Below are 23,680 nucleotides of genomic sequence, written 5' to 3' on the forward strand. Positions count from 1 at the left end.
TCATTGTGCAACGCATCGGTTTTTAGGTCTTCCCGCTTAAGTCTCTCTAAAAGGAAAGCTGGAAAGGTTTTCTAATAATAACAGAGGTCCTAAAGCCCTCCCAACTGATCATAACCCTTCTTTTCCCAGTGATATTCCTCTGACCTTTTCTCTTTTGTAATGTCTCTCAGCCATCTCTCTTTCTACAGTTTTTCAAATCTCCCTCTTGCTCACTCTCTCTCCTCCCATCATGAGTGGACATGACTCTTACTGCTGATTGGCCACAAGTTTGTTGTGGTGCTCGGTTCGATCCACTTTCAACAGCGTTTTTTTTAGAAATTCCTTACTCCAATAGCGACGCCCCTTGTAGTGACTATACAGAACATCAATAAAAACGTAGTTACACTGTGGGTGCTTCTCAATACTCAAATTGATGCTTCCTTGTTTCCTCACTCCGTCTTCCACCAGCCTATCGAACTCCGCCATCTTGAAGGACATTTCAATTCTCTAATTGGAGCTAGAAGCTTCCTGAGGAGTCATGAGCGAGGATACACAGATGTATCCTTCCCTTGCATCCTAAGAGGGTGGAGCTAAGACGCAAGGAAAGGAAGCGAGGATGCACATAAGAAATGAGATGCACCCTGTCTACTCATTGTCCCTTATCCTCATGTTAATACAGAGCTTGATCATGACATGAATTGAAAGTTATAGTGTAGTTATAGTCACAGTTGCATATTTTAAATAGTTTTTGCTCTTGCAAACAATTTCAAACACGACTATACTATTACTCATATTTAGTTTTACTCCAACCCTTAAATCGAAATATTAAACTTTGACATGTAACTTGATGTCAAATATCAAATCTGGGTCCATGAAGCAAAAACACATTGAATAAAAAAAATCAATGACGAAAAATGAAAATTTGCTTGTAATTTTTATTTAATTTGGTTATAACATTAACAGCTAGAATTCTAATAACAGAGAGCAGGACATACAGTGCATCCTACGTGGTCAGTGGAAAAAAAGCAGCAACAACAGTTTCTGGTTGCTGGTAAAACTGTTACACAAAACAACATTTTTTCCGAACAAGTAATAATCTTTTGTCAGCAAATATATACTCTTACTAATATATACATTACAGTAAAATAAATAATCATAAAAAATCCTCCGACTTTAGAAATCCATAAACACAGAACTAGTCTGTACAAAACTTTGGAATTTAAGACCGTGTTTAGAATACAAATTGAACTGTGTGGAAGCAAACAATCGGAATTTAGATGCAGTGATGTACACATAAAAACAAGAAGTATTGATTTTGTAGTTAGGGGCGGATCATAATGTTAAATAAAGCTTTGTGCTGAATAGGGCATGTGCTTTGAAATGATCCCTGATTGATGAGAGATTAAATCAGTGTGAGATGGGCAAGAGAAAACTTGAGTTCATTCATCTTTGAGGAAAGATCTGTGAAAAGAACTTCTGCCAAATAATTTTACAAGCCGGGGTTTTATCTCTGCCTTCTCACATTTCCCTGCGATATTTGACTGACTTATAGTTAATATATTGCAGGGTATGGTTACTAGATACAGATACTTACACACAGGACCATAGGTATGATCACAACATATTCTTCAGAAAGTTAGTTGTATATAATTTTTCATTACTACTTTGTCAAAATATACCGTGGCTTTTAATAACACCATATTCAATGCATCTCAGTTTTCATACAGTACATACAGTTTACAAGCTATTGTTCAAAAGGAAATGTAAAAGTGTTAGAATATCTCTATTTGGTTAACGAATACAAACTCTATCAAGATTCCATTAGTAGAAAACTTCACATTTTAGTTGTTAACTATGCTTACACAGTGTCTTTCACAGAAAGAAGAAAACAAAGAGTCATGCACATATACAGACACATTTACATACAAACATCAAGATACTTACAGTAGATTTACACAGAGAAAAACGAATCCACAAGCACATAATCACACATAAATATAACAACAAACCTGTAAATAGTTAGCAGCATTATAAATGAAAGTAGTTCATTTAGTTTCTGCACTGCTGCTAACATTCAAACTGGGTAGGTAAAGTCACAATAATAAAAAAACATTAATTTTGGTCATGGATTCACTTATAATGGCTATTAAGAGACAGATGTGAAAAATACTTGAGTATTACAATTGTGAATAAAAACTAAATTCATTTTGTCATAGCAGAAACAAAACCTATAATCAAGGTCCAAAATTAACCTTTTACCAAACAAAAATTATAATAACAATAAAACTTTTCACCACCTGTCAAAGTGGTCTTGATCTTCTGACCACCTTTCACCACCTGCTCTTCTGTTTAGCATTACCGGTAGTTTCTTTTGAAAATAATAAAAATAATTATTATTATTTACCTGCATTTGACACTTGGCACATTTGATTGTTAATTTTGGACCCTGCATGTAATGTTTCAACTAGTGTATAAAGGCACAATTACCTTGTATATTCATTCTGAAATGTCATAAACCTCTCTGTCTGTGAAATATTAATAATACTGTCACATACAAATAGGGCAATTTAATATCATGCTCCATTTCAAGATAGAAGTGCTGACATTCCTCCCCCCCGCTTTAATAGAGTATTGATCTTTGGGGAAAACTGGGTGTTTTCACACTAGCACTTTTGGAGCACACCCGGACTAGTTTGACGTCAGAGTTCGGTTTGTTTGGACGAGTTGGACAACGAGAACGCTGATTTCCGAATTCAGATGCGCACTCATGAACCTAAACTCGAGTCCACTTTATAGTCTGTGGTGTGATATGAACATAATTGTCCTAAATCATTGAAGTGAACTACTATTGATTGTGTGTTGTTCTGTGTTGATGGTTATGAAAGAAAACCAAAGATTCAAAAAACAAAGTACAGAACTGAGCCTGGCTGTCCATTTTGCAGCCTTCTCCCATGTAGTTGTTAACTAGCAACAGGGGTAAACAGCTGCTGAATTGATGACGCAAACATACCATGGTTCGGATTCAAAAACACAGTGTGAACACAATCCAGCAAGGTCAGGGAAAAAAAGGGGGAGCAAGTGAACTCTGGTTTGGACCAAGCAATCGAAACATTAGTTAGAAGAGGACTTGATATGTGCAATGAGTTCTAAAATCATATCAAGAAAAACAATGACATACAATGAATGGAAATTCACTCAGGGACAAGTGCATTCATAACCTAATGTTAGTAACTTACTATAAACTCAACCTAATAAGTTCAATGTTTGGTCTTACACACAGAAACAACATAAAGTGAATTATATATTGTAAAGGAATTTGTTAATTGGTTGTTTGCTGGTATTCAGGTATGTTGGAATGCACTTTAAAATATGTATTAAAATAAGACACAAATAGCTTCTTTAATGGTGTTAGTAGTAAGGCTATTGTTAAAAATGCAACTATAAACATATTTCAGAGGTGCTTGTGGGCAAACCCTGGTATTCGGTTTATGCTGCATTTGTTTTTCAGAGTTCTCCCATCTGAGTTTGCTGCCACGTGCCGATAAGACCTCTTCCCTTTTAAAGATTTTCTGTTCTTTTCTTGGAGACACAATTGGTCAAGGTCCCTAGGGCCTGAGTCTCTAGTAATCTGATCCATCACTTATCCCCTCCCATATCAGACTGGAAACGATTAGTCCCTTCCAAAGCTGAGCCACAGGCCCGTGTTTGTCCTCAACAATGGCCCAGGTGGAAAATAAAGGATTTATGGGTTTATCTTTTTGTCTGTTTAAACAGCATTCTTATCGAAGGCCTTTTAGAATTACTTTACTGTCCATTGTATCTTTTTTGTGATTGTCTTATTAGTGAAACCACAAACTCAATTCAACTCAGCCCACAAGTTTTGGCGAAAGGCCCTCGAATGTTCACAACCCCAAATGTCTAATCTGGTCCAATCTAGTTTTGGTTTGTTTGGTGTTTACTTGCATGTGTGGACATCATAAACTCGCGTACACTCCTGGCAACTCACGTAGCAGCACCAGTGGAAAATGCAGTGGCATTTCTCCTTGCGTTTCTCAGTTCGAGTGTTGTGGCCTCGACCGCAACAGAGCAAGTCGCAGCCATCGATGCCGTGTGATGTCAGGTTACAGATACGGTCACGTGTGCCAAAGGAGCCGGTTTCTGGGTTTGGTTCACAGAAGTTAGGTGAGCTTTCATAGTAGACAAGGTCAGTTTCAATAGGAGGCTTGAAGAAGGTGTACTTTGGCCGTAAGGTCTCAACCCAGCCTCGTGATTCCCGATGTTTCTCCACCACCATTTCGGATGCGCTATCATACTTATCCTTCATGTAGTCGCCTATCACCCGAAAGTCAGGCTGCGACCACCAGCAAGTTTTCACCTCACAGCTGCCCGAAAGTCCATGACACTTGCATTTCAGGTACATGTGGTCAGTGATTGACTAGGAAAAAATAGGAAAACAGAATATAGATCTTAGCACTGTTTTGCATGCTATATGTTTACCATAGAAGCAATTCAATTTGCAATTTTACGATACTGGGAAAAAAACAAGCGTTTTGTATGCTAGTCCCTTGGTTTCCTGACCAGGCATTTGTAAATTATTCAAATTGACTTGTTTTCAGAAAGAATATGCTTAAACTAACCTAAGCATATACTAAACCTGAGCATAAACTAACCCACCAGAAAGCTGAATAAACTAATCTGAACCAGAGTGGAAAGGCATTTTTGGGCTTTTCAGCAGGGTTTTATTAGGATCAGGCCAGCATAACCAGGAAAAAAATGCTCACCACACGTCCAGCTTCGTTGTTGTGACGATTCATAGCAGATCGAGCGTCTGGCCGATTCTCACGAGCATCTGCAAACTCTCGTGATACCATGCTGCCAAAATCCACATCCTCACTGCAGCCACCCCACTTCCAGCCCTCGCCTGGTGGTCCTTTCCTCCGCGTGTCACAGCCGCAGATGGTGGCAGAGCCCTCGGAGCAAGCCCGCGTCACAGCGAATGCTACCCCCGCTGAGGCAATTGCATGGACAAATGCTGACTCTCTGGTGGCTATGGAAATGTACAGAGAAAACAAGCAATGTTCCATGAGTTACACATCAGGACGTTATAGAGAAGTTATTGTTAATTGGGAGATTAAATTCTTTGTCAAGACATTATTCTTCCCATAAAAATACTCAATTCAATGAAACCTCTTATGAGCATGTGGTTAAATTTGTAGGTAAAGGCAGTTCACTCAGGTCTCTTTGTGTACAAGGTGAAGCATTACTGAGGCATGAGTCAGGGAAGACCAAGCATATCCTTTCAGATAAGGTAAATACAAGGCTGACAAGTCTATAATTAGAAAGACTCAATTAAGCAACACTGAGATGGAGAAATAGACCCGTATTACTCATAGCTAAGACTCACTGTCGAATTGTGGTAACAAGACCCAGCGCGTTACTTTCAGAATTAATTCGAAGAATGAACAATGCAAGTTTTTGGTTGATTATAATCTCAAAGATGATCCAACATTCTGTCTAACAGGGGATTTTATGACAATTCTAGCTGACGAGGGCCCCATACAAACTTAAAAGCATTTTCCAAGAGACAGCTAATGAGGTTGGTAATTTTGATAAATACTCAGTGGTCTTGTGCAGTCTTGCACTTGCTGGAGAGAGGAAACGGCTATGGAGACGTGAATCAAGTCTTCCTTTGTTGCAGGTTTCAACTGGTTGGAGAAATCAAGGCTAGAGATAATGATGTTGCAAAACTGGCCACAAGTCTTTCTTATTCCTTAATGCTAATTATAATGACAAAGAGATTTGGTGCCTTTGAATGTTTCGATTGAAATTACCACCCAAAACAATGTTTCTTTGTTCTTAACTACAAAAATATTAAAACTTATATCAGTTGCTGTTTTTTACCTATAGCACAATGCCTTTGATTTATCTTGCTCAAACTAGCAACTTCTGCTTCCATATCCATCAACTAAATCATACAGTGACTGGGGGCCAATAGCCAGGTCTGAAAGGGCCATTAAATTACAATTTAAAACTAACTGAGTGGCCTATGTTTTATGATCAGGAAGCCAATAAAATGTGGGTCAAATACGGCTGTCTGACAATAAAATGGCAGACTGATCGGGGGAATAAAGGAGAGACAGCATTGGGGGAAAGAGGGGGCAGATTAATATCCAGAGGAACAATGGATCAAAAATGGATAAATAGGAGACATAAAGACACTTCAGAGTGGTAGGGAGTCTTTACCTGAGAAAAGAATGCAGGTGAAGCCCGATTAGACTGATTATTTGTGACAACAGTTGGCCCCTGCTGCCCACCTTCTGGCTAACTTTGCTGGACGCTCACATGGCAAGTGGTCCCTGTTACCTGCTGGGATCCTGAATCCCCCATTGTGCTGCCACTGTCATGGTGAATTACACACACAAAAGCCCCCCGATATTTTATATGAAATTTGCCCTTGCTAGTGATTAGTGGGGACCAAGTTAAGTCATAGCAACAGAGAACTATGCATTGGCTGGACCCCACTTGTCGGCAGACGGGGAAATCCCCATTGAAATGGTTTAATAAAACAATCTAAAGGGCGTGTGAATTGTGAAAGGAGCTTTCTCTCTGGCTTAATCTTATGGTCGCCTAGATATTCTGTGGTGAGTTGGGCCCAGCAGGAGGCGGGGCTAAGGTCCCACCATCAACTCAGTTTGCCACACCCCATTCTTTCTTTCTTGCGCAGAGTTAATGATATGCCGGTGAGCAGACCTCCCCCATGCACAGTTAAACATGCATTTGATGAAAGGCATGGTGCTCTCAGTACATCCTAAATTGTAACAGTTTCTCCTCCTGAGGGCAGAGGTCATAACCCGGGTAGCTTGACCTCGTGCAAAGTTGGTTTAGATGAGGGTGTTAGCATTAAGAGTCATGGGATTCCTTTACTTGACTTTGTGGTGGTGGCCAACGTGGTGATGGCCCTTAAGGAATTCCAATAAAAAAGGGGTTTCATTGACACCCAAATGCAATTTTATTGCTTGTTAAATGTCTGAGGAAATTGCAAAGAAATATCACAAAGACAATATAGAGGTACATGTACGTAAAATGCCACTAGGCCACAAAGTTATTTGTGTGTAAATAACCACTTTTCAGTTTAACTGTCTGATTTCAGTAACAACAGAAATCTCAAGTGACAGTAAGAACACGTTAATTCTGGTGTCCAATTACAGCTCGCATGCGACTGGCAACGTTATCTGCTAAAGGTGTGTTCATCACACTCTTCTAGAACACCTGCGCTGACTCTCCTTTCATCGCGAGCGGATTCCAGTGGGCCATGTTTTGACACTTTGGTTATTGTAAATTAATGAGCGCTGATGCAGACGTAGCCCGGGGCAACACTGTAAAATAGAGAGATGAGGCTGAGATTGGAGAGGCAGTTTACCTTTGCAAAACAATGCAATACAGCAGGCGTACAAAAACAAGCAATGCTTGGTGGCAAAACAGACCGATTTTCCATGCATAAGTTAGTGACTAGGTAACCAAAGAAAGCTGACAAATGGTATGCGTCAGTAAAAGTATCAAAAATAAAGGCCTTTAAATGAGAAGTGACTTTCTGCTCCTGTGTCCCCACTGAAACTTACTTTTTTTCAGACAGGTTTCCAGAAAATTCCCCTCATCTGCCAAAGGACAAGCAAACAGATCCCGCCCTAAATCATGTCATGCGTTGAGCCAGTGATTGGGATGCTTAAACAAACATTTCCTGATTGCCATACAGGGCCAGACTGTCACTTCATAGGAGAAAGTACATTTCTCTGCAAATGCTGAAGAAACATGTCTGCTGAAAGTACCAGAGCAGATCTCAGACAGTTATGTGATTGTCAGTAACAAGCCACTGAAGACCTATTAAAGATCAGCGCTCCATTCAGCCCAGCACAAAACAGAGGAGGAAACCGGCACATATCCGTCTGCACCGCAGACATTAACACCACCACACAATAGCACTAGCTCCGCAAAAGTGACAGCGTTAGTCACAAAGGAGCGAAAGTGAGAGGTGCTCTTCTTTAAGCTCTATGAAAAGCTTCTGAGCTTCGACGCGGTCCTTAAACCGCCCCCAACAAAGCACTTAATCTGCCCGCTTTGACCTCTCACATTATTAAGAGCTTCAGAAGCTTTAATCCAATCAAAATGATTTACTAAAGCCACCCCTGGACCCCGATGACTGACCTGGTTTAAACCTCCATCACCCCTGTCCCAGACCAATCTCCCCTTCAATTTAGACCGGAGGAGGGGGAACTGCAGGGGATATAGAGTGGCTATTAACACTACAATGGAGAAGACCTGAGCAGTCCTCCCATCATCAGTGACCCGCTTGGGCTCAAGCCCTCTCCATCAATGTAACAATTGCTTGAGAGTTTATTAAAAGCAATTGGCTCGGCTGACACCGCCTTCCACCGTAGCCGGTTCATCCCAACTGCGGCTCCTCGATGGGCTTTGGCCCCTTGTACCCTGACCCCTCATTTTTCCAGGACAATGAGAGGGGAACTGATACAACAGTTGGGAATAAAAGCAGCAACAGGTAGCCAAAAGCCTATTAAACACATCTCTACTTTTTTTCAAATCTAGATATTCCAGAGCAATTGAATTGAAATTACGAATTGAAAACCTAACTATATCCTTACAGTAGCTCAGCTGTTTTAAAAACTGAGTCATTTTTCCAGTAGCTACTCTACAAGCTCCTTCTACAAAGTGTAATGGTATTATGTGACAAATATTACATCGCTGTAATATAGTATTTCACACAAAGCTTTAAGCCAAGAGAACCGGTAATAAAATAAAACCCCAAAACTGGCCTAAAATACCCCTTTTCTCACTGGGAAGTCCGATTTGCTTAAGTGAATTAGTTTGTTTTTAAACCAGTTTAAAAGAAAAAGGTTCAATCTATTTTTACTGTTTTTTTTGTAGTGGTAAATAATATTCCTATTGTACAATCATTTAATTTTATGTTATATTTACTTAAATGTGGCTATTTATCACTGATTTCGACTAAGTTATATAAAAACATGAATAAATAAATCACTTGATAGTTATGTATTTAAAAAATATTAACCTCAAACACACCAATTAGTTTAAACTGTAGTTTAGTTCAATACTTATGAGTACCTTGTCAAGTTACAGTTGTATAATGTATGATCAACAGCATAGCAATAATGCTTACCTTAGCAAAATAGTTGATTTGAAAATGCCACCTCAAATCTACATAACCCTAAACTATGTGTTATGCACAGACTTGTGCCTCAGACAAGAATCCCAACTGATTAAAGACCAAAACAACACATTCATAACTTCACCTTAGACAAACACACAAGCTGGCAATGTAATCCATTTGAGCGGTGAAGTATGTCTGTTTATGTGTGCGTGTTACACACACAGTGAGATACTTCTGAAGTGCCTTTAAGGAGCGTCAGTGTGTTGCCGCTGGGAGATGCATTACTTTTACTGTGCCGGGACAAACGCAATGAGAAATGTGGGGATTCCCTTCGACAGAAACAAACAAAACATGTCCCACCCACTTTACACGCGTGCATCACTACATCTGTACAAACGGTCATAGTCCAGTGCACCTGACTAATGCCCATTGAGAGTGGGATTAGAGAGCAGCAAATAAATAATGTGCACAGAACAACAGAGTAATCTCAGCAATCAGAGCTGTGTGCAAACAGGGACTTTTGTTGTAATTGAGAAGCCGTAATGTTACATAGCCACTGAATACAAAGAAACACAGAGTGAAATATGATTTTCAGCTAGCCTTCATTATGGGGTGGAAAAAGGCTGATCACAATCCTGCTCTTAAAAATGTAGAAACTGTGGCTTTTTTAAATTCATAAGTGATTTTTTTTTACATCTATAAGAATCAGCCAAAACATTTAAAAGCAGCATATGTATATTTGAAATCATCTGTTTTATAATTAATATTGCATAGTATAGACTACTATTAATAAACCCATATTGGTTGACCACCATTGCAAATCATTGATAACGTCCTGTATGGGAATGGTTGTTACAAGAGGCAATTCCTGTTCTGTTCCCAACTATCTCTAATCCCCATTAATTCCCATGGATTCTCTTATCGTATTCTTACCTTTATCCAACACTGGTCCGAAGATGGCCAGGTTATCATTGATAGTGGTGCAATTCCATCTGCGGCCACGGAACTGATGCTGACACTCTTGGATGCCGATTTTCACCCCCTCCGCCACACTAGGCATGATTTCCACATAGTTGCGGCAGAAGCGGAGCTGTTTGGGCACCAGACCAGGAATTGAGCTGCACATGATGGGCTGGCTACCCAAAGAAGTGTACTGGTGTCCCACCGCCAAAGACCTGCCAAGGAAAACATGGAGGTGAGCAACTGACTAGTACAAACCAGATTTTGGTTAGAACTTAATTTTACACTCCTGCTATGTGCATACTATGTACTTACTATAGTAATTATAATAACGACGTAATAACTTCGTACTAACCATGACTCCAACCCCAAACCTCTTTGGAAAATTCAGTGCAACAGTCTTTTTTCTTGCTTTCTCTTGCATTGCTATCTCATTTATGAATGTTGTCTTGATTACCGACAAAATGCGCAGATTTGAAACAAATATAGTAGCTTTGCGTATCTAGAGATAAAGTGCAGAATGAATGAATATCCTGAAAAGACCAATTTTAGAACAAAAAGGCTAGTCAGCCTCTTTGTGGTGGTTTGCTCTTTATGGATGGGACCTGTTTAGCATGAATGTGTCTGGTTGAGATGGTTTACCCAGGTGTTCTCTCTGGTTTGGCTAGTTAAGTAGCCTGTCAGTACGCTAACATTCAATGCTGCGGTCCTACATCCAAACCGGAACATTTGATGCTCATATTTCGATTGGAATTTTAATTTAAAATTAGCTTAAAACACAGACCCTTCTTTACTAACTACACATGCTTACAGCATTATAACGGGTGTATCATTTACAAGGTTGGCTGAAATAGCCAAAAACTGTGTAATTAGAACAATTATAAGATCAAAGTGGACTCAAAGTCCAAAAAGGAGGAGATCAATTGGCATTGACACTTTGCGTTGTACCACAGCAGTTCAAAACTTTTGCAGTAAGATCTACTGTGGCTTGTATTGTTTGAACCTGTCACAGGCATTGAAGATCTTTTGCTTTGTGGGAGGGGTTCAGATAAAGCCATAACACATTGCTAAGTGGTAAACAAACATAAAAGCGCCAGCTGAGACAGGAGTAGTATACTGATTAAGGATTCACAGTGCGCGACAGGTACCTTGTCATTAAGGGCCACCGACATCCTTAAACTGTCCAAAAGTGAAATAGGTCTGTGGCTTCCCGTAATGACACAGTGTGCACTGGTCTGGCTGAGCATCAGAGGATAGTTTGAACTCGACCATTCTTTGATGACACACGGCTCAGATGTGACATGTGCTGGCATGTTTTTCACTTACAATTCAGAGTTTCCATTGCAATGTTGTGGAAAGTTTGTCAGCTGTCGGTACTATTGGTGCATTGCTACTGTTTCCAACATTATCTGAGAACTCAACTGAGCTGGACGATGACATTGCGGTTTTCTCCAGAGCGGCTATATATATATATAAATTAACTAAATGAACTATTTAACAACAAAAATTAACCATCACTGAACTTACTTAAGCTGGACTATGACGCTATTTTCTTCTAGAAACAAACGTTGTGGCATTAGTTTCCTGTTATCACTTATCTGTATTGTAAAAAGCGCTATATAAATAAAGGTGACTTAACTTGACTTGACTGATTTGTACTAAATTTGTACTAAACCGCTCAATTCATATGGATTAGTTTTGCAATCTCTTTATGAACTTTTTGAAGTATCAAAGTGTCTATAGAATGTACAGAAAGTTCTCAGATTTCATAAAAAAATATATTCATTTGTGTTCAGAGAATTGTGTGTTGTGTACCAAGTATTGATATCTCTGTGTTCGGTTGTGGTGTGTACCACATCACTTCTATTATGTAGATATATTGTCTACAGAATATCTACAGTAATATTTACTTAGATGTTAAGCATACACGTTAAAATCATGGCTTAATGCTGTGTTATATTATTTATTATTTGGGTAAAATGTACTTGAAACAGAATATTGCAAAGTAAGCAAACTTTAACTGCCAAGCTAAGTACTTATTTTCTTTGTTTATTTTACTTAACTTAGTTAAGTAGATTTGACTTGCAAAAGAAAAATTATGTAAATTTCACTTGTTTTTTTTTCAGTGTTATTCTTTCTGGAGAACAGGCAAACCAGGTGACAGCAAGGTATTTTAGATAAACAACTACAAGTTACAATGCAATAGTGAGTGTGGAAAGTAAATGAGTGCAAACTCTATGAATAAAAATGAGCACAGCAGTTTCTGATGTGCAGCACCGAGCATTTGAAGTTGTTGCTGCAAACAGACACACTGAATGCTGATTTCCTGTAAAGGCTGCGCTAAAAACATTAGACACGCAGAAATACGTAAGCAGAAGCCTCATTCATTAAGGTGTACATATTCAGACATCCCCAATGTCAGTTTTCATGTTTTTTGGGAACATGTCCTGCCTGTCCGCTGGTGGGACAGCGGACAAAAAAAGTGTTGTTTGGATTTAAATAGACAAATGCTTAAGAGTCTATGATTGACTGGATCATTATTGCAGTGATTATTGTGTTTATAGCATGTTATATGTTTGGCAACAGTTCTTCTAACCCGAACTGATGGACTGTAGCTTTTAATTTCTTAAACAACCTGATGTAGGAAGACACATCATGGCCATATTCCAGGATGAAAATGTCAAGATTCATCAGGCTCCATTAATTTTGAACAGTGAAAGAATGGTTTTGAGGAGAATGAAGAATAATTTTCACACATGAATCGGCTCCTCTGTGTCCAGATCTTAAACTCACTGAAAGTCTTTGGGAAAGTCTTTGCTGGAGGAGACTTTTCAGAGTGCTTGACTCTTGACATTACCAATACAAGATATTGACCAAATATTGATGCACCTTTTGATCGAAATAAATATGATGTGCATAAATTTGTACAATTCTAAAGCACTTGTTTATTTAAACCCTAAACGCAAATAAAAAAAATTTGGCCGGGCAATGTAGTTTGGTTCCGGTTAAAGCACCCACCCCTGGTTTTATCCACATACAGAAACAGATACAAACAATTTCATCTTTGAAACAGAAACAGAGGTTGACTTCGCGGAACACCTCTACAAAAATGAAAAATTACAAAAAAGTATGCTAAACATTTATGTTTAAACATTTTGGATATTAAATATTAACATATTTATTTGCTTTTTTTATTAACATATGAAATTTGACAAATGCTTGACGAATGAAAGGGACCTGTCTGTAAAGGTGTGAGCAGTCTCAATTAGCTGTGTGTTGACCTGTGTTATGAGCTGATTACTAATCACAACAAGTGGTCCCCTCAGTGACCCCTGACCTGTAGTGATTAGACCTGAAGGGCTCTCTCAATGACAAAGACTACACCACTCCCTCATCAGCTGATGTGCCACCAACCAGTTCCTATACCTGCTGCATTCCACATCACTTCCTCTCATCCATTGTTCTGGGGGGAAGTTATGGATCTCTGGCTGTAAAGGAAACGAATGGTGACTTTGATCAACCATGTTGGCCTAAAGCAAATCACTAATTTCATTGTATATCACCGTAGTTCATTAATTGGGACTTTGTAAAAGAGTACAAAAAGTACTTGTGGAATCATGCTCGAGAAATGTGAACTAAAGAAGTACACATACTAGTCATTGCTAGGCAGCTAACAACTTCCTTGTTATTCTGCGGCATGGTGTACTCTTTGATGTCATTTATATGACCGCTCTAGTCTAAACTGACTTCAATAGGTTATGCTTTGTATAAGTTGATCCCTAGCATTATTTTACTATGAGTCAGGCATTTTTACATCTTTCTTAGAGAGGAGCTTAATCTGAATTTTACTTTAAAGACTAAGAGAGCACAAAACAAGAGGGAACTTGAATGAAACTGGTTCGAGAGAAGATCCTAACCTCATCTAGCAGGGTGTAGCGAAACTATGAGGATTTGTTCACTAAGTAACTCCTATTACAATTTGACCTTTTTTTAGCCTTTGTCAGTCCTTCGCCTCAGGGGCCAAGTAGCCTCTCAAACCAATGGCATGGGACGTTTACGTCCCCCCGCCCACCCTGTCTGTCTCACACTCTTACATGCATTTCTTTTACATGCATACAAATACACAACCAACCTCAGAGCCACCCAAGGGCGGAACTAGGTAGGGGGCCACCAATGAACAAAGCTTGGCCACACCAACACATCTGGCATTTCTGTCTCTTTTTCTTGGCAAGAACTGAGTTTATTTAGATGTAGAACTATCCTTTTTTAACCATAAAACACGAGAGACCTTTCAGGTGCGTGCACCAACTTCACAGTGCCAGGAGCAAGTCACAAAACTGTCGAAAGTCGAACACGGAAATAAGCACAGGTGCCAAAGGAGCTTCAGAAGGTGAACGGTGAACAGCGAACAGTAGTTGTACAAGAAGAAGGAGAAGTTGGGTTAATACTACATGATTAAAAGGTGGAAATGATTAAAGCAGTGTCAAAACTTTGCATGCATGTATGTAGCGTAATTGTTATATATGTATTGTATTCCTGTAGCTCAAACAGTAATGCATTGCTGAGATTGGTTCGATTCCCGGGGAATGCATGAACTGATCTAATGTACTCCTTGAATGCAATGTAAGATGGTTTGGATAAAAGTGCTGCTGAATGCATAAATGTAAATATTTAAGGTAGCGTGTGTAAAAAGGCTGTGTAAACGAAGACGAAAGAGATTCAAAATAATCTCTTTTAATAACAACACTCAGGAGAACAGGGAGATATCCAAACTACACACAACGTAACATAAACGAGAACGGACTAGGAATGTCGGAGGCCCCAGGGTAGAGTCGAAGGTTCTGGAGTCCACCCTGGGGACGGCCACTAGAGATGGAGACCCAGGAGGAGCTGACACCCAAAGAGCCCACACGAGACTGCTGGCACTGGAGGCCGAGGTGGAGCCGCAGCGACGAGCTTCCGAGGTGGAACATGCGAACCTGAAGACTGAGGTGGAACCAGTGGGACTGAGGAAGAAGACGCAGCCATCATCTGACCAAGCCTGTGGGACAAGGGAGCCCGGTGGAGGCGTAAGGATGATGGTTTCCGATGGAGCCGAGGGAGGGGGGAGCCAAGGTGGAGCCGACAGGTTGACAGGTTGACGGTGGAGTGATAGTTACTGATGCTGGAGGCAGAGCTAGAGAATCTTCTGGACTAGGCGTAGCTGGTGGCCTGAAGTCCTGTGCTAGATCCACACAATACTGTGCTGGAGATGAAGCGGGACTGATGAGTACCAGAGGAGGTGGGGCTGAGGAACCGACAGTTAAAGGAATTGGGAGTGGGAGGCTGGTAGGAATCACAGGAGATACAGGACTGGACGGAACCAGCGGGGAAACAGGCACTTCAGGGCTTGGTGGAACCAGCCATGTTGGTGGAACCTTATTTTTGTAACAATTAAGCACATTCCACACCCCCTCCCCTAATTCTTATTATTATTAATGTATTTGACTTTTTTTTTTCTACAGTATTTTTTACATGAAAATGGAGAAAAAGGGGAGTAATATCCACAAACGCCTCCAGCAACCATAATACATCCACCACGAGCCCCCGAACTCCACTTACGCCCCCTCAGCAGGACACGATGTTCACAACTGGTCAGACACACTATTGAGTCACATTGGTTGAGCTAATTGATGTACAACAGGTGAATATAATGACTAAATAATTTATTAAAGTGGTCAATTTATGAAAAGTATAAGGCACACATTTACATATCATTTTTAACTGTAATTTAATGACAAATAAATGCGAGCACTGTGCATTTATACTCAAAAATAAGTGCAGATTTTGCGTTAATAAAAATGGAATACATTTAAGTGTGCATAAAATTACTAAATTTACATTTTGGCATTTATGTTGACTTATGACTCATTTATGTTGATTTATGTTACTTTCTGCTGACTTTGTCATTATGCACATGGGGATTTTATCCCACTTTACATTAAGTGTCTTTAGCTACTATGTACCAACATTTAGATTAATCATTTGATATCAACATACATGAATGTAATTACACCTGTAATTAATTTCTATGATTACACTATTAACCCTTCCCTTACACCTTAACCCACCCTTAAACCTACCCATAGCACCAAACCTGTTTCTAGCCTTACCCGTATCTCACCGCAATAGCAGCAAAAGGGTTTTGCAATACAATATGAACACAAATAAGTACATTGTACCAAACAATTTTTTTTAAATGTAAGTACATAGTAAAGACACCTAATATAAAGTGTGATCCATATTTTTTCCTTCACTTGCACTGAGAAATATTGAATGTTTTATCTTTCAGTTTCATGTTTTTGAAATAGACCTTACAGTCTAACCCAGAGTTATTGAAGAGTTCATTGATCATTCTTCAATAAAGGCTGACTAATCTTTTAACTATAGCTATCGGCATCTCATCCACGAGGATGCAATGATAGAAAACAAGCTTATGGGGGTGTTGAGAACCAGAACCAAACTGATTGAGCAAGTTGAGCTTTAACTTGTCTTCATCTCCAGGCATATTAATAGAAAAGAAGCTCATACTTCTTATCTATTAATATGCCTGGAGATGAAGACAAGTCACCTTTCTTTATATAGCGCTTTATACAATTGTTTCAAAGTAGCTTTAGTGATAACAGGAAAATTGTGCATTTCGGCTGTTATTCAGCTAAAGTCAGTTCAGTGTTGATTCAGGTCCGTTTTAAATCAATTATTAAATTAGTTCATTTCATCTATAAAGCAGTTCTGCAAAAAAATGATGTTATTTTTGAATAAAACAAAAATGGTAAAAAAAATCACAGTATTATTTCTTATATTCCATCACTATCTCAATTACAATCAAGTAAAATGAATTGTGTTCAGTTGAGTTGTAGGCACTAAAATAGACAAGTGCTTTATAGTTAGATTTACTTTAATATTGAATTGATAGTGACATTTGCCACCCCTATGAAAATATCCTGGCTCTGCCAAATGACTGCAAATGACTAGAACAATAGGATAAATTGCACAAAAATATCCCTTGGTTGCATTTAACCCCAAAATGAAATAATAAATTCCCTCATTTAAGCCTATATCAGGCATGTTAACATTTTTTTTTTTTGCATTGTTTGCAAACGTGACATTATGCTTGTCCTTTCCCCTAATTCATCTTATTATAAATGCATTCTACTTTTGAGGGTTTTTTGTACTTTTTTTTAACTGTATATTGTACATGAATAATAAAAACTACATTGTAATCCACAATGTTTAATTTAAATCAGGATAAATGATGTATAAACAAATCATGATGATGTGGTAATGCAGTACAACAAATCATTACAACAATTAATTGTTTTTCCACTGTAATAAGAAAGAGATTTATTTGATCTGGACATATTCTTGAGAGGTTCCGGTACAAAGGCAAAAAGAGGATGTTACAATCGTTTCACAGGTAAGTCTTGATTAAGCGTTTCCTTAACCAATGAAAAGTGACCGAGAGTAATATTAGATCATTAGGCTAACTGTTGCCAAGCAACTTGTAGAATTCAACATGATGCCACAGGTGTGCATGCACTGACAGCTTCAATTATGGATCATCCAATCATTTTTACAGCTAGAACTATCTTCTACTTTTTTTTTTTTTAAAGCTGGCAAACAGTTTGTGGGTTCCATCAAGCGTGGACAGCCCTCAGGTATACTGCAGTCAAGACTAAAGTGATAATTAATAGGCTCTGTTGACGGCTAGAATCACCACCTCGTACTTTGTTATTGCACTTTGCCAGAAGCTGATAAATTTGAGACGTCACCAACGCTGAGTGAGGTGAACAGGTGTTTAAATGACATGTCCTCACGCTCAGCTGTCTTGGGCGTGTGTCTACCTCGGTCATCTGTTGTAGCTCATGATATTGAGATCATCGTTTAGTAAGAACGAAGAACTCAGACCAACACAACAGAGATCGGAGTATCTTAGCACACTGGGCCAACCGGAGTCATTGATAATGTATCGCTTGGATTGCTGGTATTTCTTAAACAATGATCTGCAGATATTACCAATCGAATGCAGCACAAGCATTAAGGTTGTCCTAATTTGTATCAGGTGTGTGGAACTCATAGCATTCTTTAAACTATGTGCTTGTGCAAAGTTGTCATATTTTATTGTGATATCCCAAACGAAAGTATGACCAAACTGACATCCTGCCTCCACCCCGGAAGAACAGCATTGTCTTCACATCCACCCAAATATCTTAAAGCCAGGCAATCAAAAGACAAAAGGACAGAAATGAACATTTCCATTTGCTCTGGAGTCTTAGATATATTTGCTCACTTTTCATCTGAAGTGTATCCAGTCTAGGTTTTAATGCATATTTCAGCAAGCCCAAGCAAGTGCACCTCTGAATTACCACTTTACTTGTAGGCCCCGGGGCCACAGAGCCGACTTTGACATCAAGAGAGAAGTGTTTGGGAGAAGGAATGTGCGGCAAGCTTTCACCTCCAGGTATTTATCTTTTAAGGTGGAGTGCGGGGGGTGGTGTTTAGGGTGCAGTCAGGCAACACCATCTCATAAGGAGAAGAAGGAAGCCATGAACCTGGTCTCTATACCTGATCCACGTCGAACACCTCCTTTATAGTGGCCGAAGCAAAACTGTAACATTAGGTTATGGGTTAGATGTTATTAGCTGGTAAACGTCTAGATTATATATATAATTAGCTGGTTATTAGTATAGATACGCTTTTGTATACCAATACTTTTAAGGTCTCCCCTGCATGGACATGGGCAGTCCTGCGGCAGGTTATCATATCACACATACATAACTCTCTCAGCTGGAGAACCGCAGGCCACCCTGCTGAGGTAATTGCCCAGCGATTTCAGTATGTTTTCACGCATGTCCCTTCTGTTACGGGAAACCCAAACTCTGTGACTTATTGCACTTGATTCTTAAAGAACGATCTGTCTATAAAATCCAACAAACTTCAATGACTTTATATTCATACCTTATTTATGTCCGAAGCTGATTGTTTTAACCACGAGAAATGGGTTCACATTCAGCCAGAAGCAAATTTGAAATAAGATGAGGCAGCAAAACTTCCAAAAAACAAACAAACAAACAAAAACAGCATAGAATGATCTAGTCAAACTACACACTTTTCCTGATAGGCCTACATCTAAATTCTCACATTTGACCAATAAGCTGGTAGCTGGTGTTGAGGCTGGAGCTGAAAAAAAAAACTCCAGAGGCAATGCACATTCTGTACAGCTTGACAGATATATATATATATATATATTGATTGGTATAGATAGCTTTATACCTCGGTGTTTTTATAGCTTCTTGTATCATAAGACAATTTTAAACCTTGATGGTAAGTGTAGCACTTGTATTGCGCACCCCTGAGTTCCCTTGTGAAAAAGAAGTGCACTTTTGCATATTTTTCAAACATTCTTATTATGGAAATAATAAACTTAAATGCTAAATGTACTGTTTTTGGAGACCTAATTTCATGTTATTTACAATCAATGAAAATGTATTCAAATTGATATTTAATGGAATTAAAAATATAAAAAGAGTGTTTTGACCCACTTGAGTATAGGACTTAAGTACACTCAATTGTATCCCTTATATTGTGTACAGCGCTTTGAGAAGCTGCTTTTAAAGGCACTTAATAAAATAAAGTTCATTATTATTATCACACCTTTATATGTAATTTCATAATTACTTCTATTGTCTTTGAAATATGGTTAAAGTGTAAAAGAGTTGAATGGACAAGCATTTATTCTTTAATGTCATTTCTGTTCAAACTTGTATAACTTGAAATGTATTTTTCAATAACTTACTTGATAACTGTTAACATTGTAAGACAGTGCTTTACATGTGCTTTAGCATGTTAGTAAACACAATGAAATAAGTGTACTTCTTTAAAGCCTAGATTATTAAAACATAACGAGTTCTTAAAGTAAAACTTTTCATTTGACTTTAATGCAAAGTGCACTTTTTAAAAGTGAATTGTGTTAAGAAACTCTCTTTAAGTCCACCTAAGTGACCTTATTTCATTAATATTATATTTTGTGCAAGTGCAGTTTAAAAAATATATATTCTTTCAAGATTTGAAGTACATGACAAGTGCATTTTCAATACAATGAAGTGTAGGCTACTTCTTTTTCACAAGGGTTGGCTACTCATTATAAGCAACAGAAGTTTCTGGATGCTGTTCTCTGAATTGGCATTGTGAATGAGAAGGAAAGCACGGCTTTTAAAATCTCAAGAGGGTCAGACAGACAACAATTAACAAAAAAGAGTGGCCTGGACTGTGACTAATGACCTACTCAATTACAGCTTTTACTACCACTGAGAAAACTCTGCTTTATTGTCTTGCCTCCCTGAAACAATGATCTTATAGGCGTACGAGTGAAATCTGTTCAGGAGAACACCTTGAATGTTTCTGTCAGGTATGAAGTTTGCACAATTTTGACATTTTTACACAAGCAGTTATATTTCATGGCAAATACCTTCTGTTACATTCTTTTAAATATAGTCTCAAATGATTATGCAATTCTGCATATTCTTAACAATAAATAATTTTCCAACCTCAATTGCCTATTTATTTTATTATTACTACAGGTATTTTATTACAACAACTAAGCGTTCAATTGCCAATGAAATAATGTTAATAAAAATACAACAACTAAAATCCAATGTTAAAAATGTTATAGCCCTAATTTAAATTCAGATTAAGTGTATCTCTGATTAACGAAACAAATTGAACAGATACACTAAAAGCATTGATCTTTTACAAATTACACATATAGGCTACAACTATGAGTTCCTCGCTTAGGTTTTATTAAAGACAACGCGCTTTTAAGACCTCTATTGGAGAAGTTCCAGCCTGTCATAAAATGCAGATATTAGTGACAAAAAGACAACATCTGAATCACTGAGATTTTTTTTAAAACTTAGGCTATTAATAGTTGAAAACGAATTAGCTACTCACTCTTTTAATACATCTTTTAAGAAATCAATTGCACATTTTAACGAACAAATTAAACATGAGTTGTTACACATATCTTGTAGGTCAATGTTGATAAAAGTTGATCCAACAATTTACTTACGGTTGCTTACTCCAAACTATTAACAGGTGCACGGCAGATAGACAAACAGATAGATAGACAGACAGACAGACAGACAGACAGACAGACAGACAGACAGACAGACAGACAGATAGATAGATAGATAGATAGATAGATAGATAGATAGATAGATAGATAGATAGATAGATAGATAGATAGATAGATAGATAGATAGATAGATAGATCGCGTAATCTATCATCATATCATCACCAGTTCAGCTGACGTCATGGACATTTTCAATCCCCAAATCATTGTCAAGTTGAAAGCTTGTCATTTACCCTTTCTAGACTAGCAAACTCGTTGTATTTCACATAGAAAGGTTAAAAAGGTAATAAAACTTACCACCATATCGGGTAGCTTGCCATGACACGCGTGAGCCCACAAAAAAGAAACAGGAAATATCCAAGATATATCATCCTTTAAAAAGTTAGGCTTAAACAGACACGCACGCACACACACACACGCACGCACACACACATACACACACACACACATACACACACGCACACAAACACACGCACACGCATACACACTCGCCCGCGTGTGTCAATAAGAGAACACGAGATGATTATGAGCGATATTTCTCTCCGATAATCCTACAGCCTTCTTCTGTGCGCGTTCATGAGGCACATATTAAAGTTGAGAACAGCTTTTCATTCGGACCCAATCACAGGCTTTTGCCACGGGCGAAATTCTGATGATAGAGTCACTCAGTCAGCCTGAACCGCAATGCTCAGGACACTCACTGTTTTAATAGTTATTGGGACATGCAAGGCTTTCTGTGTTATATATATAAGGTTGTCTACGGGTGGGTGGGGGGACCCCTGTGGATTGGGTAGCTATAACAACCTGTCCGGATTTCACCCCCCGATTTAAAGCCCCTCATATGCAAAAATGAAAACGTGTGAATTGCTCGCTTGCCTCGTGTTCGTTTTTCTTGCAGCAGCCTAGCCTATACATTGCTGGTTTCGCTCTGTTCAAATGATTCGATTTAATCTATTTTCTTATTTAAAAAAATAAATCAAATAAATTATTTTATTAATGTTTAGCCTAATGTACTATAAATGCTACATCTACATAAATCGCGGTGTAAATAGGCTACATCAGGTGTTTTGTTTCCAATTCGAATATCAAATTAAATTAAAACATTTTAAAAATGTAAAATAATAGCCTATATATACTCGGGATAAAACTAAAACTGTTGGCTACAGTTTCCTTATATGCTAAGATTATGGAATTGTTAAAGTTTTTTAAACAATTGTTAATCGCAATGATGATAGCCTAATATGAAGGGGAAAAAATTAGATAGGCCTGCCTATATTATGTTATAGCCTAATATAGGGCATTTTTTCAATGTCGCATTTCCCAAATCGGAAACTTTCTTTTAAGCGTTTGCAGTATTTCTTTCACGTGTTGTCTTTACGACTGGAAGTGTATTCATCCTGTGTATTCATATTCATTGATCCTACACACCTGATCAAATGCGGTTTGTGGTGGAACAGGTCCTTTTACAGAGACTTGTCTATAGATCTAAAGGATAAGCTCAAATCAAGTTGAGTGGGCTGTATAGGAAATGCTGATGAATGAATTAATGAATGTTTCGTTCTCCCTCATTATAAAGTCTTAAAATAAAATAACTAACTTGCAGATCTAATCAGAGAATTCTTTCCGACTATTAACTGTTAAATAACTATAGATCAACTGTTACATAGGCCTAACTGCACATTTCTCTTGTAACATAATAGGAAACTACAATAACGAATTAAATGACCATATAGACCCAAATTTCCTCAAAGGTCATATAAACTTATACCATTGTCATGTTATGAGGTGATTGCATGGCTGTATCGACCTGCCTTTGATCTGTCATGAGACTTTACATTTCAAATTAATTCATTATTTCGTGTTCACAATATATTGATAAAAAACATTATAATTATGCCATCTTCACATTCGATTATGTTCAAACATTGATTAAATTTACTTTTTTTAATTTGAATAATAGGCAATCTTCATTCATTATTTTTTTCATGCGCTCTTTGTACAGGACTGAAAACGGATTGACATTTCTGTTTGACATGTCTCCATCTAGTGGCAAGGATCAGCAAACTCGATGGTGGAAAACAATCTCTTCACTCATGTTGCTTAGCAGAGTATCTAAAGAGAAACAAGTGTTTTGTCTCAGTACCTATATATATATATATATTAGGGGACTATTTAGAGGACTGCTGAACTTTAGAGGCAGTGAAAGTTATGTCTCAGCGTTCAGTCCTGTCAAACATGTCACTCCTCTCTGAACATCTGACCTGACCAACTTATGCCCTCTAGTGGCCATAGGCTCTGAAGTGACTTCAGCTGAATAATGACACTATAGCTGATTGCATCATTGATAACTATATTCTTATCACTGTAAAGCTGCTTTGAATCAACC

General features: G+C 38.3%; 1 protein-coding gene across 1 annotated transcript; it reads right to left on the reverse strand.

Annotated features, from left to right (window-relative positions):
- Positions 1–895: 895 nt before the first annotated feature.
- Positions 896–21,877, reverse strand: wnt3a (wingless-type MMTV integration site family, member 3A). Its single transcript, XM_079611959.1, has 4 exons — positions 21,592–21,877; positions 10,097–10,338; positions 4,761–5,026; positions 896–4,414 (listed from the first exon to the last, which is right to left on the reverse strand). Exons 1-4 carry the CDS (start codon positions 21,663–21,665, stop codon positions 3,935–3,937), a joined length of 1,062 nt encoding a protein of 353 aa, XP_079468085.1. The 5' UTR covers positions 21,666–21,877; the 3' UTR covers positions 896–3,934.
- Positions 21,878–23,680: the final 1,803 nt, after the last annotated feature.

This window comes from Phoxinus phoxinus, assembly GCF_949152265.1.
Source record: "Phoxinus phoxinus genome assembly, chromosome: 5".
Lineage (NCBI taxonomy): Eukaryota > Metazoa > Chordata > Actinopteri > Cypriniformes > Leuciscidae > Phoxinus > Phoxinus phoxinus.

Coding starts and splice junctions, on each gene's coding strand:
- wnt3a (XM_079611959.1), bottom strand. CDS start 21,665: ATGATATATCTTGGATATTTCCTGTTTCTTTTTTGTGGGCTCACGCGT. Junction 10,339..21,591: donor GCAAGCTACCCGATATGGTG/GTAAGTTTTATT, acceptor TTTCCTTGGCAG/GTCTTTGGCGGTGGGACACC. Junction 5,027..10,096: donor CGGACCAGTGTTGGATAAAG/GTAAGAATACGA, acceptor ACATTTCCATAG/CCACCAGAGAGTCAGCATTT.